Source organism: Alexandromys fortis, unplaced genomic scaffold (genome assembly GCF_014885135.2).
Source record: "Alexandromys fortis isolate MF-2015 unplaced genomic scaffold, M_Fortis_MF-2015_v1.1 scaffold_7, whole genome shotgun sequence".
NCBI classification, from domain to species: Eukaryota; Metazoa; Chordata; class Mammalia; order Rodentia; family Cricetidae; genus Alexandromys; species Alexandromys fortis.
The window spans coordinates 1,158,338-1,173,830 of record NW_026067920.1 but is presented as its reverse complement, the minus strand read 5'-3'; the positions used below and the strand labels follow the sequence as shown (position 1 = coordinate 1,173,830).

General features: G+C 47.0%; 1 protein-coding gene across 3 annotated transcripts in view; it reads left to right on the top strand.

Moving 5' to 3' along the window:
- Positions 1 to 73: 73 nt before the first annotated feature.
- Positions 74 to 15,493, top strand: part of Evc2 (EvC ciliary complex subunit 2) — a 79,215-nt gene continuing 63,795 nt past the window's right edge. For all 3 annotated transcript variants that reach the window (XM_050141341.1, XM_050141342.1, XM_050141340.1), the window contains exons 1-4: positions 74 to 311; positions 7,560 to 7,628; positions 9,949 to 10,135; positions 14,974 to 15,083. In XM_050141341.1, the coding sequence (XP_049997298.1) occupies positions 132 to 311; positions 7,560 to 7,628; positions 9,949 to 10,135; positions 14,974 to 15,083 (546 nt within the window). In that variant the 5' untranslated portion in view covers positions 74 to 131. The remainder of the gene's footprint in view (positions 312 to 7,559; positions 7,629 to 9,948; positions 10,136 to 14,973; positions 15,084 to 15,493) is intronic.

Genomic DNA, 15,493 nt, shown 5'->3' with positions numbered 1-15,493 from the left:
CAAACTCCAGATGCCAGTGTTCCAGAAAACTTTCCAGGCGGCTCTCACTGAGCATGCTCCGTGGCGGGGCGGGCCTGGGGTCCGGAAGCTCCGGGACTCCGCGGGGCCTGTGTGGGGTCTGCAGCTACCAGATGGGGGCGACGGGTCCCACGGTCGCCCGGGGACGAGTCACGTGGGTACTAGCTGGGGGTGTTCTGGCCGCAGCCCTGGTTCTGGGCGCAGGTCCCCGTGCTTTCCCTCCTGTCTTCCAGGCAGTGGGCCCGGAGTCGCCGTCCAGAACCGGCCCTGCAGGACCCCAACCAAGCGCGCAGGTAAGGGGGCCGGGCTCTGGGTCTGTAAACACCCCCTGGAAGAGTCCCGCCCTGTTGATCATGTGGAGGGAGAGGCTGAATCTCTGCCTAGTGGTGCCTCTAGGTGCGTTCTGTATGTATCATGGAATTGGAACTCCAGGACTGGTAAAGCCTCAGGCTTGGTAGCTATGGGCTTGTAGGGGATCGAATCCAGATCTGCATCCGAGGAGTTACATGTCTGAGGGCAAATTACTTCGTATGTCTCCCGTTCTCAGGTCACGAGCACCCCCTGCATTAGGTTCGTTCATGTATATAAGGGCAGCAGTGTGGTGAGGAAGCTGGGAAGATGGGCTGGGTTTTTAACTGCCTCAACTCCCCTGAGTGGAGTAACCACTGGCCCTATTCATGGTTCTAGAATTGGAAAAGCTCAGAATCCATATTACCCCCATAAGCCCCTCTCCCCAAACTGGTCCAAAACCCTCCTGCATTCTGCTTGGACCAACTTACACACTCTCCTCCCTGACTTTTGCTACCCCCTTGACTCAGCCTACCCCTTCTGGCTCTTGGCTGCCTTTCCCCTGGGTGTCCACCCATCCCTCTTAATTTATATTCTGTCTTCTGCTGGTCAGCTTTGCTTGTCAACCTGACACAACCTAGAATGACCTGGGAAGGCTGTTTAAATGAGGGATTGCTTGGATTAGGTTGAACTGTGCATTTGGCCTGTAGTGGGGGTGGAGGGATATCTTGATGTGGGAAGACCACATCAAGAATAGTGCAATTTCCTGGGCAGGGACCTTAACCTCTGTTAGATTAGAAAAAGCAAGCTGACTACTTAGCCTGCATGCATTTATTTTCCTCTGCCTTTAACCGTGGCTGTGATGAGACCAGTTGCTTCAAGCTCTTGGCTTTCAGGCAAGAATAGCTTCTAACTTAGAGTCGTAAGCAGAAATAAACTCCTTTCCCTTGCAAGCTGCTTTTTCTCAGGGTGTCTATCACCGCAGCAGAAATGGAGCTAGAGCATCTCTCATCTACTCCCTGAAGATCCCTGCGGGATTGTCCACATCTGTGCTCACCACATCCCCGCATCCCTCCCCTCAACATGGCCCGGGAGCAAATTCAGCTTCTGTTCCCAGGAGGGCCCTAGCCAGAGGTGTGGCCTATTGGCACCAGCTCTAGCATCACCTGCCCACTCTCCACTTGTTGAACTGAGTATTCTCACAAGGCTACTCTTGCTGCAGAGACTTAGAGCTCTAAGGGCCATTCGGTTCCCTTTCTATCACTTACAGTCTTAGGTTGTCACTGTATAGTCCCTGGATTGGGCTGTAAGCCCTGTGACTGACATTTAATCAAGTCCTTTTCCTTACTCCTCCTGGGGAGGGGAGGTGCAAATGGCCCATTTTCAAAGGACAAACAAGACCTGTGAAAGCTGCTATAACCCTAGCCTGTGCTCTCACTGTGGGCCCCACATCCAGAGCCTAAGTCCCAGGGTTTAGATTCTTTGTACATCTTCCCTCTGGGAAACAGAATGTTCTGGTAGAGGCTTGATCCTGTCAGGGTCAGGTGTGGAGTCTGCAGGAGGGTGATTGTTTCAGAGGAGGAACAATACCCTTTGGGAAGCCCCCAAGGCCACCCAGAGCCAGGACACTTCACTGTCATGGGCCACTCTGTCTTTGTTGGATCCTGGAATGAGCACCTGTATCTTGGTGGCCTTGGTGCTTCAAGCGATTGGGTTGCTTGAGTCCTGTCTATACAGACAGCATTTCTTCACCACTCTGGGCCGTTACAGACAGTCCTTCTGTGAGCTGGCTCCTAACTATTCCTGCCTTGGCCTCTTATCCCTATGAGGCCTGGGTCTAGTCACAGCCCCTGGAACCTCGGTTCTGAACAGAGCTGTAATGTCACCCTCTGAACATCCTACAGAGAATGCTTATGAGATGTTCCCTCTGTGATTATCAGAAGCCATTGCTGGTCCCTCTGTCTGCTTCCTCCCCTCAATATGTGCATCTAAGAGTCATTTCTGTACAGGGAGTTGGAGAGATAAACTCCCAGTGGCCTGCTGATTAAGCAGGCACTTTGAAGGGGAGGTAGGTACTCTGAGAGCTGCTAGGGGAGGAGAGAGATTCAGATGGAGAGGCCACAGAGTACAAACATTTGGGAGGATAGGTAGAAAGGGCCCCATGGGAAGAATCCTGGTGGGTGTGGCCCGATTCTCTTTGACTTGATTGTCTTTGGTCCAATAGCAGCCAGGCATCCTTGGTCAGACCTTCGCTTCCTGGTGTGTGGTACTTGGCTGCCTCCTAGGTGGATGTGAGCTAGGGGGCAGGTGTCCTCTTTCATCTCTTCACGAGAGATGCTCACCAAGGTTAGATTGCCAATGGTTCTAAGAGTGGGCTCCAGGAACTCTGGGTTCCTGAACCGTTCCAGGGGTCTACAGAGTCAGGGCTATTTTTATGGTGTTACCAAAACTAAATGTGGGACATTGTGAAGGGATTCACACAGAGGCAGATATGAAAATTCAGGTGTATCTATTAATTCAGACACAGATGACTACAAAAGTTAAATTTTTTTCTTTTAATTTGGAAAAGCTAGCAATTATAAAATCTCCTAGTTATGTGACTATAGGATTCTTGTTCATGTTTTAAAAATGGATACTTGGCTATTCTGTTCTCTTTTAAATACAAACTTTCTGTAGTACAGGAGAAATAAAGTAAATACTGACAACTGGAATCCATTCAAACCTAAGTTCTTCAGTTCTTTCTAATTGTGTGTAAAGAATCTCAAAGCCAACAAGTTTGGGAGCTGCTATCCCCCTGCAACTCCAGTCTAGTTCCTTAGAGTTTGAGGATGAACTAAGCTAAGTGTGTGCTCAGAAGAAGGCCCGCTCCTCATATTCATGGTTTTACTTAAATATGAAGCAATGGTTTAGGTTGACTGGCATGCTAAACTGAATGCACTGGGTGTGTCTTAGGAAGGAGGAGAAAAAGGAGAAGGGGAGAAGGAGTGGGAAGAGGGAGGTTAAGGCAGAGAAGGGAGGGGAAGGAAGAGATCTGAGTGAGCCTGGCCTTGTGAGAAAGGCATTGTCTGTTGTAGTCTTTTCTGTGTCTTTATTGTTGTTACATTCTAGCTTTGCTGTTATAGTTACACTGTATCTTTGTTGTAGCTACTCTGTATCTTTGTTGTTATAGTTACACTGTATCTTTGTTGTAGCTACTCTGTATCTTTGTTGTTGTAGGCACACTGTATCTTTGTTGTTGTAGGAACACTGTATCTTTGTTGTTATACTGTATCTTTGTTTATCATTTTTCTTCATTGTTGTTACACTATATCTTTGTTGTTATTAGACTGTATCTTTGTTGATATACTGTATCTTTTGTCTTGTTATACTATCTTTGTTGTTGCCCTACATCTTGATTATTGTCACACTGTATCTCTATTGCTGCCACACTTTATCTTTGTTGTTGCTAAACTGTATTTTTGTTGTTTATTGTTGCTTTGCATTTTAGAATTACTGTTGCTGTGGTAAAAAACACTATGACCAAAAGCAACCCGAGGAAGAAAGGGTTTATTTGGCTTATGCTTCCACATCTTAATTTGTCACTGAAAGAAGTCAGGACAGGAACCCAAGCAGGGTTAGAACCTAGAGGCAGGAGCTGATGCAAAGGCAGTGGAGGGATGCTGCTTACTGGCTTGCTCATCATGGCTTGCTCAGTCTGCTTTTGTTGTCCTTAGTTTATAGTGAATTCAAGTTCAGCTTTGGCTACCTGAGCCCCTGTCTCCAAAAAGAAATCTCTTTACTTTGCCCCTTCTCTCCTATACTGGTTGGTTTAGCTATCAACTTGTCACAACAACTTAGAGTCAGCTGACAAGGGAGTGAGTCTCGGTTGAGGAATTATCTACATTAGGGTTGGCCCTCGGGACATCTGAGGGGGATTGTTGTAGTTGCTAATGTGTGAAAATTTGTGAATGTGAGTGTGAGCAGCACTGGTCTGTGGGATGGGCACTGAGTTGTGTAATAGTGAAGAGAGTGGATGCAGCAGCAGCAGCAGCATTAGCAGCAGCAGCAGTGGTAGCAGCAGCAGGAGGCCATGAGTGATCTCACTTTTCTGTGCTCCTAACTGTCATGTGATGTGATGTGACTAGCCGCTTGGAGCCCTGCCTTGACTTTCCCTGAAGTGATGCACCGTAACCTAGAATTCACTGTAAGCCAGATCAATCCTTTTTTCTCTTATGCTCCCTGCCAGGGTTTTTATCACAGCAGCAGAAATGAAACTAGGAAACCACTCCTACTATTTTTTTAAATATCCTGTCTATATAGTGTAGGTATCAAGGTAGTGTATTGTACATGCAGAGTACATACTATATATAAATAGTATAATATAAACCATATTGTTTATGAAATGTGATTTATCTTATTGTCTCTTTTGCATTTTTCTTAAGTCCTGTGAGGAGGGCATATTTGATGATTTGTTTTTCAGAGCAGCTAACTTGTGGGCATCTGTTGTATGGCTTTGATACATCCTGTCTGGATCCTGGTCTGGGAATCACCAAGACTCGGTAGCGCTGTTTCTAGCACTGCACTCAGTGAAACTTTCTCTGGTTGCAAGGTGGTGATATTTAGTTTGCTCAAGAATTTTGCAGAAATGATGATGGTGATGGCACAACAGGGACAGTGACGGGGCAGTCCACTCCCTGGGTCACCTAATGCACAGTACTGTGTTAACTGCTCTCTGTACATTGCCCAGTTTAGTTCTTCAAAGTATGACATGGACAGTGTGATTTGCCCTCTCTCTAGATGAGGAAAATGAAGTCATGGTGATTGCAAGGAGCATGCACAATAGACCTGGTACCCCAAACTTTTGCTCACGTATGGGCTTAGTGAGTCCCATAGGGAAGTGCTTTGTGGACCTGATCATAAAGGCTCAGGACTAAATGAGCATTTGCCCTTTGCTGTTGGTCAGCTACCTGGGTGCATTGGCTACTAGGTTCACATGGCTGTTGAAAGGGCCCCTTTGGCTGGAGGTGGCTGGGACAGCTTTATTGAGCTCAACCATTCTATGTAAAGATCCTTTGACAAAAAGTGGGAGATAAGAAGAAAGTGTGGGGTTGATGTGGGAGCCATGTTTTCAAATTTACCATTTATTAAGGATGCCCAGGAGGTGCTTGGAGCTGTCCCTGATGCCTGGGTCATAAGTCATGAAAATAAAACACACCAAGACCTGTCCCCATTCTGGAGAGACATGAGTTTTCTCAGCTGGAGAAAGTGCATAGTGGTGGTTGTAGCTGTTTGGTGTGGCTGTTGGTGCTGTGGATCCACACAAAACAGGCAGTTTGAATGGGGGTTGAATGGGGGGTAGCAGGCACTGCCCACGGGTATCAGGAAAGAGTTTTGAGGGGCTGCTAGGTGGGCAGAGGGCAGAGACCCACATGGAATGCAGAGGGGAGAGGAGCTTCCTGGTGAGGCCTTGCTGTTCCGAGTAAGTGGGCAGCATGGATGGATTTGGTTTCAGGTTGTCCCCAAGTATTATTTCCTGGTGTAGAAATGGCTTTATGATGTTACTGTAGTTAACAGAACAAAAGAAAGTTCTAAGTCAAGGCGGTTTTCAAATGCATTACTGGGAACCTGTGACTGGCAGGTTATAGCACAGAGGGAGACCCACATGCTGTCTGAGGACATTCTTAGTGTTGGGTTGGTGAAAGCTAGAGATTTTCTAGGTTAATACATTCCAGAAGGTTTTTTATCGGCTGGACAGTGGTGGTGCATGCCTTTAATCCCAGCACTCGGGAGGCAGAGGCAGGCGGATCTTTGAGTTTGAGGCTAGCCTGGTCTACAAGAGCTAGTTCCAGGACAGGCTCCAAAGCTACAGAGAAATCCTATCTCCAAAAAAACAAACAAACAAACAAAAAACAGAAGGTTTTATCTGTAGTCAGAGGATTCTAGGTCAGATAGAGGTGGGAGGATGAATGGCTACTAAGGGGGCTGGTGATGGTCCCAGATCATTTGTATGGATCTGCACTATTCCAGCTCTCCACAATCAGGGACCTGTAGGTGGTTCAGTCAGCTTTGTAGAACCCTTGGCAGAGGCTGGCCTTTTTCCCTGGGAACTTGAGTGTCATGTGGCCCTGGAGAATGAATAATTCGTGGGTGGGGAAGTCTGTCCTGATCAAGTCCTAGACAGAAAAGAAGAAGGTAATGTGAACTGGAGGAAAGGCCCTCCATATTCTAAAGTGGTGAAGAGTTATATCCCAATTTTTGATTGTGCCTACTTGAGTCATCGCCAAGAAGTCTCCATCCCAGCATTCCCTGCACCTCATCTTTGAGCTCATGACAGCCCAGTCAATACCTGTCACCCAGTAAAATCCACACGGAAGCTATCAGGGATTCATTGTAGCATCTTGTACTGGCTCCTTCTTGATAAGTCACCTGGACCCAGGCATTTTGTTACAGTAGCATATAAGGACTCAGAAACTCACCTTCTGGCAGCTACCAGAACAAGACCCTGCCTTGGGTGTGCCCAGCTCTGGTACATGCCCTCCTGCTCCAGTGCATAGTCACCAATAAGCAGAGAGTGTGGCACAAGTCAGGCTCACTAGCAGGCACAAAGGACCTATAAAGTCTACCCTGGTCTAGGAGCCCAATGTGGACAGAAGAGAGGGTCACTGTGAGGTCTGCCTGGGTCATCACTTGGAATGTGTGGCACAGGACCTGGCCCACTGAGGGGATCCATTCAGAGTTGCTGTACGTCATCGCCACCACCACCATCATCTTCACCACTGCCATCACTAGCACCACCATCACCACCAGCACAACCAGCAGCAGCAGCACCCAGTGGAGTACATGAGTTCAACTGGGAGATTTCTCTGCTCATTTCTCCTAAGCAGGCTTCCAGGACGTTTTGAGATGGTCTGTTTTTAGAGAGGGATTTGAGGCTTGGAGAGACTGAACAACTTGTCCAAGGATACACAGTGAATAAATGGCTATACAGCTCCCAGACTCCATAGCCTGGAATTTATCTTCCAGTCGGAGAACTGGCTGGATCTGGCGCAGACCAGGAATGAGCTGTGATTTACCTTGTGATGTCTCCTTTCTCAGAGGCTTGGATTTATGATCCTTCAACACTCTTTAAATGAAATATTCAAGTTCCTGAAAACTGGGGTCAGCAGAAATGATCCCCATGGTATCCTTTAGAGAGCTTTCATCCTACATTCGCATCAGACACTTGGAACATGAGGTTTTTCTCATTTTCTAATGAGTTTTGTGTTTTGTTGTAGTACAGAGATATTTCAAGAGAAGCCCAAGGTCCCTCTGAGAATGGAGTGATATTTCAGAAATGCTCGCTGGTAAGTATCCAGGGGTGAAGATAACTGGATTCTTCCCAAATCTTCGAAGTTGTCGTGTATTTAGGAACTAGCCAAGAGTGGGTCTGTGTGTTCACTCTGAGACCCAGTCGATGAAGAGAACAAGAGATCTGGGCTCATTGGCCTCACTGGGTTTGCTGGGGCTATTTCATTATAGGTCATTGTTAGTAAAAACCTAGTGGTCAGTTAGAGAAGGAATGAAAGTATGGTATGTTTATTCCACGTGAACAGTGATATGGTATGTGATGGTTTTAAAAATCTGCATACTGGCCAGCCATCTTGCTGGCTCAGCAGGTAAGGGTGCTCACGGCCCAGCATGATCACCTATGTTTGACATCTGGGGCCTGTAAACAGACCGCTCATTCATTTCCGGTCCACCCAGACCCAAATAATCACACAAAAACTGTATTAATTACAACACTGTGGCAGATGGCTCAGGCATATTTCTAGCTAGCTCTTATGTCTTTAATCAACCCATTTCTATTAATCTATGTATCAGCACGAGGTTGTGACCAGGAAGGTTGCAGCATCTGTCTCTTTCGGCAGCTACATGGTATCTCCTTGACTCCACCTACTCTCTCTCTCTATCTCTGTTCAAACTTCCCACCTGTCTTTATTCCTCCCTGCCATAGGCCGAAGCCGCTTCTTTATTAACCAATGTTAATAAAATATATTCACAGCATACAGAGGGAAATCCCACATAAGGGACCCTCAGGGAGGAAGGAGAGGACCAACTCCTGACATCCATGTCCTTTGACATCCATGTGTACACTGAGAAATGTGTGCACTCCTCCCCTCAATTAAAAAAAAAGTTGTTGTTTTTTTTTTTTTAAATGTGTCTACTGCTCTACCGCTGTTTGATCTTCTCAACAGTACGGGGTGGTGACCATTATCATCCTTGTGTTGGGCTCCCAGCTCCACTCTTAGCTGCAGTGGACATTGTAGGAGCTCACGGGATCCAGAAGGACAGTGCTCACATTTACAGTTCATTACTGTGGAAGGTGGAGAGCAGAGCTAGGGGACAGCGAGGTGAATGTGGCAGAGGCAGGGAGGGAGCCAGCCACAGTGGAGCAGGAGTGAGCTCCCCGGGGTCTGCTCATCTCACCCAGCAGAGCCTGCAGAGAGAGCCAGTTCTCCAGCAGCTGGGCAGGGACATCCTGGTCCAGATGCGGATCATGGCTATCCTCAGGGCTCTCATCTAGGTGCGAAACTTCTGTAACAGGATGCTTGAGACTATCATCTTAAAAAGAGAAAAAACATCTCTCTCCACAACTCTGAATATTCCAGTCTGTGACTGGTTCGTTCTATTGCTTTAGCTTGTCAATGTATCACAGCTGGAGCCTTGTCAGGAGAGGCATGGTCACCTCATGGTGGCCAGAAAGTGAAAGGAAGAAGAGAAAGACACTCTGGTCCTGAAATCCCCCTTCCAGGCCTTGTCCCCCACTAGTGATCTGAAATCTCCCATCAGGCTATGCAGCTTAAGGTTGATAGTGCTTCCCACCCATCCTCCTTCTTCTTCCTGGTGAGTGCTTGTGTGCCTGTGTACAGTGTGTGTGGGGTGGGGGTGGCACATGCATGTAGAAGCCAGAGGGAGATGTCAGGACCCGTCGTTAATCACGGTCCACCTTGTCTGTTGAGAGAGCATCACATTTGAATCAGAGCTCACCAGGGCAGCTAAACAGCTTACTCCAGGGATCTGGTCTCTTAGCATCTTACATGGGTTCTGAGGATTCAAAATCTGGTCTTCATGCTTGCACATCTAATGTTTGACCCACGCAGCCATCTCCCTAGCCTAGGTGATATTACTGTGTAACAATGCTATGAACTGGGATGGGGGGGGCAGGCCTTTAATGTCCAGGCCTGCAGGGGAGGCTCCAGATTCAAACATAGCAATCTGCACATATGGTGATTCAGAACCTGGGTTCGAGAAGACCAGCCAGGAAGAGGGGACCCACTGGAAGGCAAATGTCCCTCAGAGATCTGACTGGGGTCAGGGTTGCATCTTCAGTGGCTCAGACAGAGCCGTCATTCTCTCTTTTCTGGAACACCAAGTGTCACAGTGACCCTGTCCAGACTAGGTTCTGTACTCAGGAGATTTTTCTGTGGGAATGAGTTCACTGCATCTTAGGGCCCTGGTTTTTCTGAAATGGTCCCTAAGACATAGCTTGACAAGTGAGGGTCAACCCCTCGCTCCAACTCTCACTACAGGTGGAGCCTGATAGAGTCAGGAGCCCTGAAGCTCAGGCATTGCAGGAAGCCAGGCCGACAGGCCCTGCCCCCACTCACTTTCCTTCTGTCCTAGGTGTCAGGGCAGAGCGAACCACAGACCATACATGTGCAGCTGTCAGTGAACAACACCAGGACGCCTGTGTCTGCCAACCTTTCGGATCTGCTTGTGCTGGACCAGATCACCAGCCTCACTGTGAAGGAGTCCCCTGGAAATAGGACTCAGGGAGGAGTCCAGACGTTCAGAAAGCAGTCTCTGCAAGGTAACCACAGATGCTTCAGGCCACCATGGGACAAGTGTTAGAATGCCTTCCTGTGTTCCTTTCAGGAGGGTCACATCAGAACTGGCCTCTCATGACAAGCCAGGAGTCTCTGAAACCCCCAATGTCTTCCACTAAATCCATGGGTTTCCTGCTTTCTTTAGACAGAGGTGGGCTTGGGAAAGAAGTGCCGGTATTTTTAAAATACAGTCCCGGTTTTATTAATCAGCATTAGTTGGATACAATGGTAGATTTGTGAATTATAGTGACATATGTAGTTTATAGTGAATCAATGATATGCGTGTACTTTATAGCGAGTCAATGACACACATGTACTTTATAGCGAGTCAATGACACATATGTACTTTATAGTGAGTCAGTGACACACATGTAGTTTATAGTGAGTCAGTAACACACATGTAGTTTATAGTGAGTCAGTAACACACATGTAGTTTATAGTGAGTCAGTAACACACATGTAGTTTATAGTGATCCCCGACCCTGTTGACCAGAGTTACTGCTGGTCAGGAAGATGGACAGATATTTTTGAGCTATGCTAGACAAAGGCAAAGGTGGCTTGTCATCAGTCTCGGAAACTTGATCATGAAATACTTAGACATGGCCCTCGTGTGTAAGCATGCTGTTCATTGGTGTGTTCCTGTACTTCCATTACTGTAATGGAATCTGAGCTAAGCACCTTATAAAGGGGAAAAGTTCACCTTGGCTCATGGTTCTGGATGTGCCAGGCCTCGTTGCTCTGGGCCTGTGGTGACATATAACATGACAGCAGAGTGTGATGACGTAGAGCGGTCTACCTTATTTATAGTGTGAAACTGTAAGAAAGAAGACAACAAATGGAACCCCATGATCCCTTCTGAGGGTGTACCATGTGGTCTGGCAGGTTTGAACGGTTCACCTTCCCCTGCCAGTAGGGCCACAGATGTGGGAGCGGGGAGCAGGCCTTCAATACATGGGGACAATTCAGAGACAAAGTGCAGCTGGTAGTGTGGTCTGCTGACTTCTTCCTCAGGTGAACTATCCCCGTTTAACTAAGGAAATCTTTTTTTTATTTGTTTCTTGTTTTTGTTGAGTTATATTTTTTTCTGCTTCACTCCCTTCCTACCCCTTCCCCTTCAGCTGTCTCCCATGATCCCCAGGCTCCCAATTTTCTCAAGAGCTCTTGCCTTTTTCTACTTCCCATGTAGATTAGATCCATGTAGGTCTCTCTTAGGGCCTTCTTTGCTGTCTATGTTCTCTGGGATTATAAAATGTAGGCTGGTTTTCTTTGCTTTATGTTTAAAAAACCACTTATGAGTGAGTACATATGATATTTGTCTTTCTGGGTCTGGGTTACCTCACTCAATATTATGTTTTCTAACTCCATCCATTTGCCTGCAAATTTCAAGATATCATTATTTTTTTTCCGCAGTGTAGTACTCCATTGTGTAAATGTACCACATTTTTTTATCTGTTCTTCGTTTGAGGGGCATTTAGGTTGTTTCCAGGTTCTGGCTATTACTAATAATTATGTTATGAACATAACTGAGCACATGTCGTGGTATGATTGAACATACTTTGGGTATATATACAAAAGTGGTATTGCTGGGTCTTGAGGTAGGTTGTTTCCTAATTTTCTGAGAAATTGCCATACTGATTTCCAAAGTGGCTCTACCAGCTTGCACTCCCACCAGCAAAGCAGAAGTGTTCCCTTTTCCCCACAGCCTCTCCAGCATAAGTTGTTATCAGTGTTCTTCATCTTGGCCATTCTTACAGGTGTAAGATGGAATCTCAGAGTTGTTTCATTTTTGCATTTCTCTGATGGCTAAAGAGGTTGAACATTTCCTTAAGTATCTTTCAGCCATTTTAGATTTGTCTGTTGAGAGTTCTCTGTTTAGGTCTATACCCCATTTTCTTTATTGGATTATTGTTTCTTTTGATGGCCAGTTTCTTTGGCAGGATACAAGATTAACTTAAAGTTCAGTAGCCCTCCTTTATACAGATGATAAATGGACTGAGAAGAAAATCAGAGAAACATCAGCATTCACAATAGCCACAAATAATATAAAATACCTTGGAGTAACGAACCAAATAAGTGGAAGACCTGTATGATAAGAACTTTAAATCTTTGAAGAAAAATTGAAAAAGACACCAGAAAATGAAAAGATTTCCCATGCTCCTGTGTAGTTAGCATTAATGTAGTAAAAATGGCAGTCTTACCAAACACAACCTACAGATTCAATGCAATGCCCACCAAAATCCCAGCAAAAATTCTTCACAGACATTGAAAGAACAGTACTCAATTTCACATGGAAAAGCAAAAAACCCAGGATAGCCAAAACAATCCTGCACAATAAAGGAACTTCTGGAGGTATCACAATCCCTGAGTTCAACCTCTACTATAGAGTTACAGTAATGAAAACAGCCTGATATTGGCATAAAAACAGACAGGAGGAATTGAATTGAAGACCCTGATATCAATCCACACACCTACAAATAATTGATTTTTGACAAAAGAAGCAAAAAAAAAATATCAAATGAAAAAAGAGCATATTCAAAAAATGATGCAGGCATAACTGGATATCAACATGTAGAGGAATGAAAATAGACCCTTATCTATCACCATGCACAAAACTCAAGTCCAAATGGATCAAAGACCTCAACAAAAAACCAACCACACTGAACCTCATAGAAGAGAAAGTGGGAAGTGCACTTGAACGCATTGGCATAGGAGATCACTTTCTAAATATAACCCCAGCAGCACAGACACTGAGAGAAACAATAAATGGGACCTCCTGAAACTGAGAAGCTTCTGTAAAGCAAAGGACACGGTCAACAAGACAAAACGGCAGCCTACAGAATGGGAAAAGATCTTCACTAACCCCACATCAGACAGAGGTCTGATCTCCAAAATACCTAACTAAACACATCTTTAGTCTGTTCATGCGACTGTAACTTCAGAGCCACCCTTCCTCCCAGGAGGTTTGGGACACCTTTCTTGTTGGTGAACACCCAAGGCACAAATGAAGAAACAAATGCTGGAACAGGCGAGAGTTTGCCCAAGGCCATGGGCAGCAGCCATGCTGAGAAGAAGCAGGCGATCTGACCCTCATCAGCCTGGGTGCCTGCTACACCCTTCAGCCCTTCACCTGCCCACAATCACTTCTGATGTGGGGTCCACACTGCTCAGCATTGCTCTCCTTACCCTTCTAGAAAGTCCGTGAACAACCTGGAAATTCAGAGACCCTGTGCACCTTGGTGCCTCAGAGCCTGGCAGTCGTGGGATGAGTGAGGTCCTGTGACATGGTCCTTGGCCTGTTGGGGCCTGGTGTTACCCTTTGATTCCCTCATCATCCTTCCCAGCTGTGTGTCTCACAGCCTACCCCTTGCTTTTTTAGTGTCTTTCATGGCTCTCGCTCCTGCTGAATCATGCCTCTTCCAACTCCATTCCTCAGATAACGCTGAGAGGTTCCTCTGTCCCACTCAGAACATACACATCTCTATTCCCTGAGGAGTGGTCTTAGTGTTGCCTGTCCCAGGAAGTCCCACCTGATTCTCAACTCCAAGTGTCCACAGGGACCTATCTCTTGACTATTCCTGCTGAAGTCATTCCTCACCCTAAGTACCCACTATATTCTGTTCCACCACACAGGGCACACGTCTCCTTGCCTGTACCAAGCATGATGCCACCCTCTGGGTGAGGTCCAGGTTGTAGTAATGTAGGGAGGCATCAACACAGCCCAGCCAGGCCTGCGGGAAGTGCCCTGGGTGGGTGGGCACCGTGTCCTCTTTTCATTTTTGGTGCTGTTTGCCCCTGTTTATGTTAAGCCTTCACTCTGTCCAGGAGACTGAGTTTCCTGAAAACACAGTCCAAGTCCCCTGTTTGTAAGTCTACCACAATGTCACACAATGCTGACTCTCAAATGGGAGATAGGCAGCCCCTCACCCAGTGAATGATTCTAAAAATCAAATGGCCAATCAGACTCTAGTTTCCTGACTCTCTGACCCCTGACCCCGCTATCAGCCCCCCTTTTATTAAAAAAAAAAGGTGTAAGTTGGAGGACTGAGAGCAAAGTGGTTTTTATCCAGTTCCCACAGTCACGGTGTCTCCTGGGCTCCTGAGCACTGTAGAATAGAGTGGGTTCTTTATGTTAAACCTCAGCACCTTAACTTTTTTCTTTTTTTGAGACAGGGTTCCTCTGAGCCTGTCTTGGAACTAGCTCTTATAGACCAGGCTGACTTCGAACTCACAGGGCTCTGCCTGCTTCTACCTCCCAAGTCCTGGGATTAAAGGTGTACACCACCACCACCTGACTTTCTTTTTGAGGGGAGCACCTTAACTTTTGTCCATGTAAGAAAACAAACTGGACACATTGATTTTTTGAAACAAACTGATTCCCAGGCTCCATGCTCCTCTCCCCTGCTTTCTACACGTTGGTCTTGCCATCTCTAACGTAAACATATCCTCTCTGTCTTACCTACCTGCTGGAGTGGACCCCTGCGGGAGCTAAGGGTCCTGGTTTCTGTGGGCAGAGCTCCTGTGAGAACCCAGATGAGTCTGCTACAAAGGGATAAAGAGGCCAGGAGACTAGCCCTGTTTCCAACAGGGTGTGCCTGCTTGTGACTGGGAGACTTAGAGAAATTCTAACTTACTCTCCCCGCTGAGCCACTCCCAGAATCCCCTATGATGAATGAAATCCAGATGCTTCTTGCTGAGGGCCTGGACTGGTGAACAGCTGTGGCAGGTTCAGAATTGCAGGGGCCAGGGGTGTGGCCAGGCCAGGGGTGTGGGCTGGTGTGAGGAGGCCTGCCCCTTCTTGATCTACACTTCTTCTCTCCGAGCAGCGGGAGAGTGCTACTCTGTGAGCTACATGGCCTCGCTGGACCCCACAGTTCTTGGAACTGGAGAGAGCCTGGACCTTCCAGCCCTGCTCATCTTTCAGAGCCCCTCACAGGTAACCCCGTCATTCTCACTGGGGACCTGCCATTGCCCTGCATGGGTGCTTGGAAATCCTGACCCCAAGAGCACAGGCACAACCCTTCCTTCCCTCCTCTCTCCTTCCCCTCTTTCTTTTCTTTCTATTTTCTCTCCCCCTCTTCTTCCCTCCCTTCCTTCCCCTACTTTTCTTATTCCCTTTCTCCCTCTCCCTTCCTCTCTCCAACCAACCTGCCTTCCTTCCTTCCTTCCTTCCTTCCTTCCTTCCTGCCTGCCTGCCTGCCTGCCTTCCTTCCTTCCTTCCTTCCTTCCTTCCTTCCTTCCTGCCTGCCTGCCTGCCTTCCTTCCTTCCTTCCTTCCTTCCTTCCTTCCTTCCTTCCTGCCTGCCTGCCTTCCTGCCTGCCTGCCTTCCTTCCTTCCTGCCTTCCT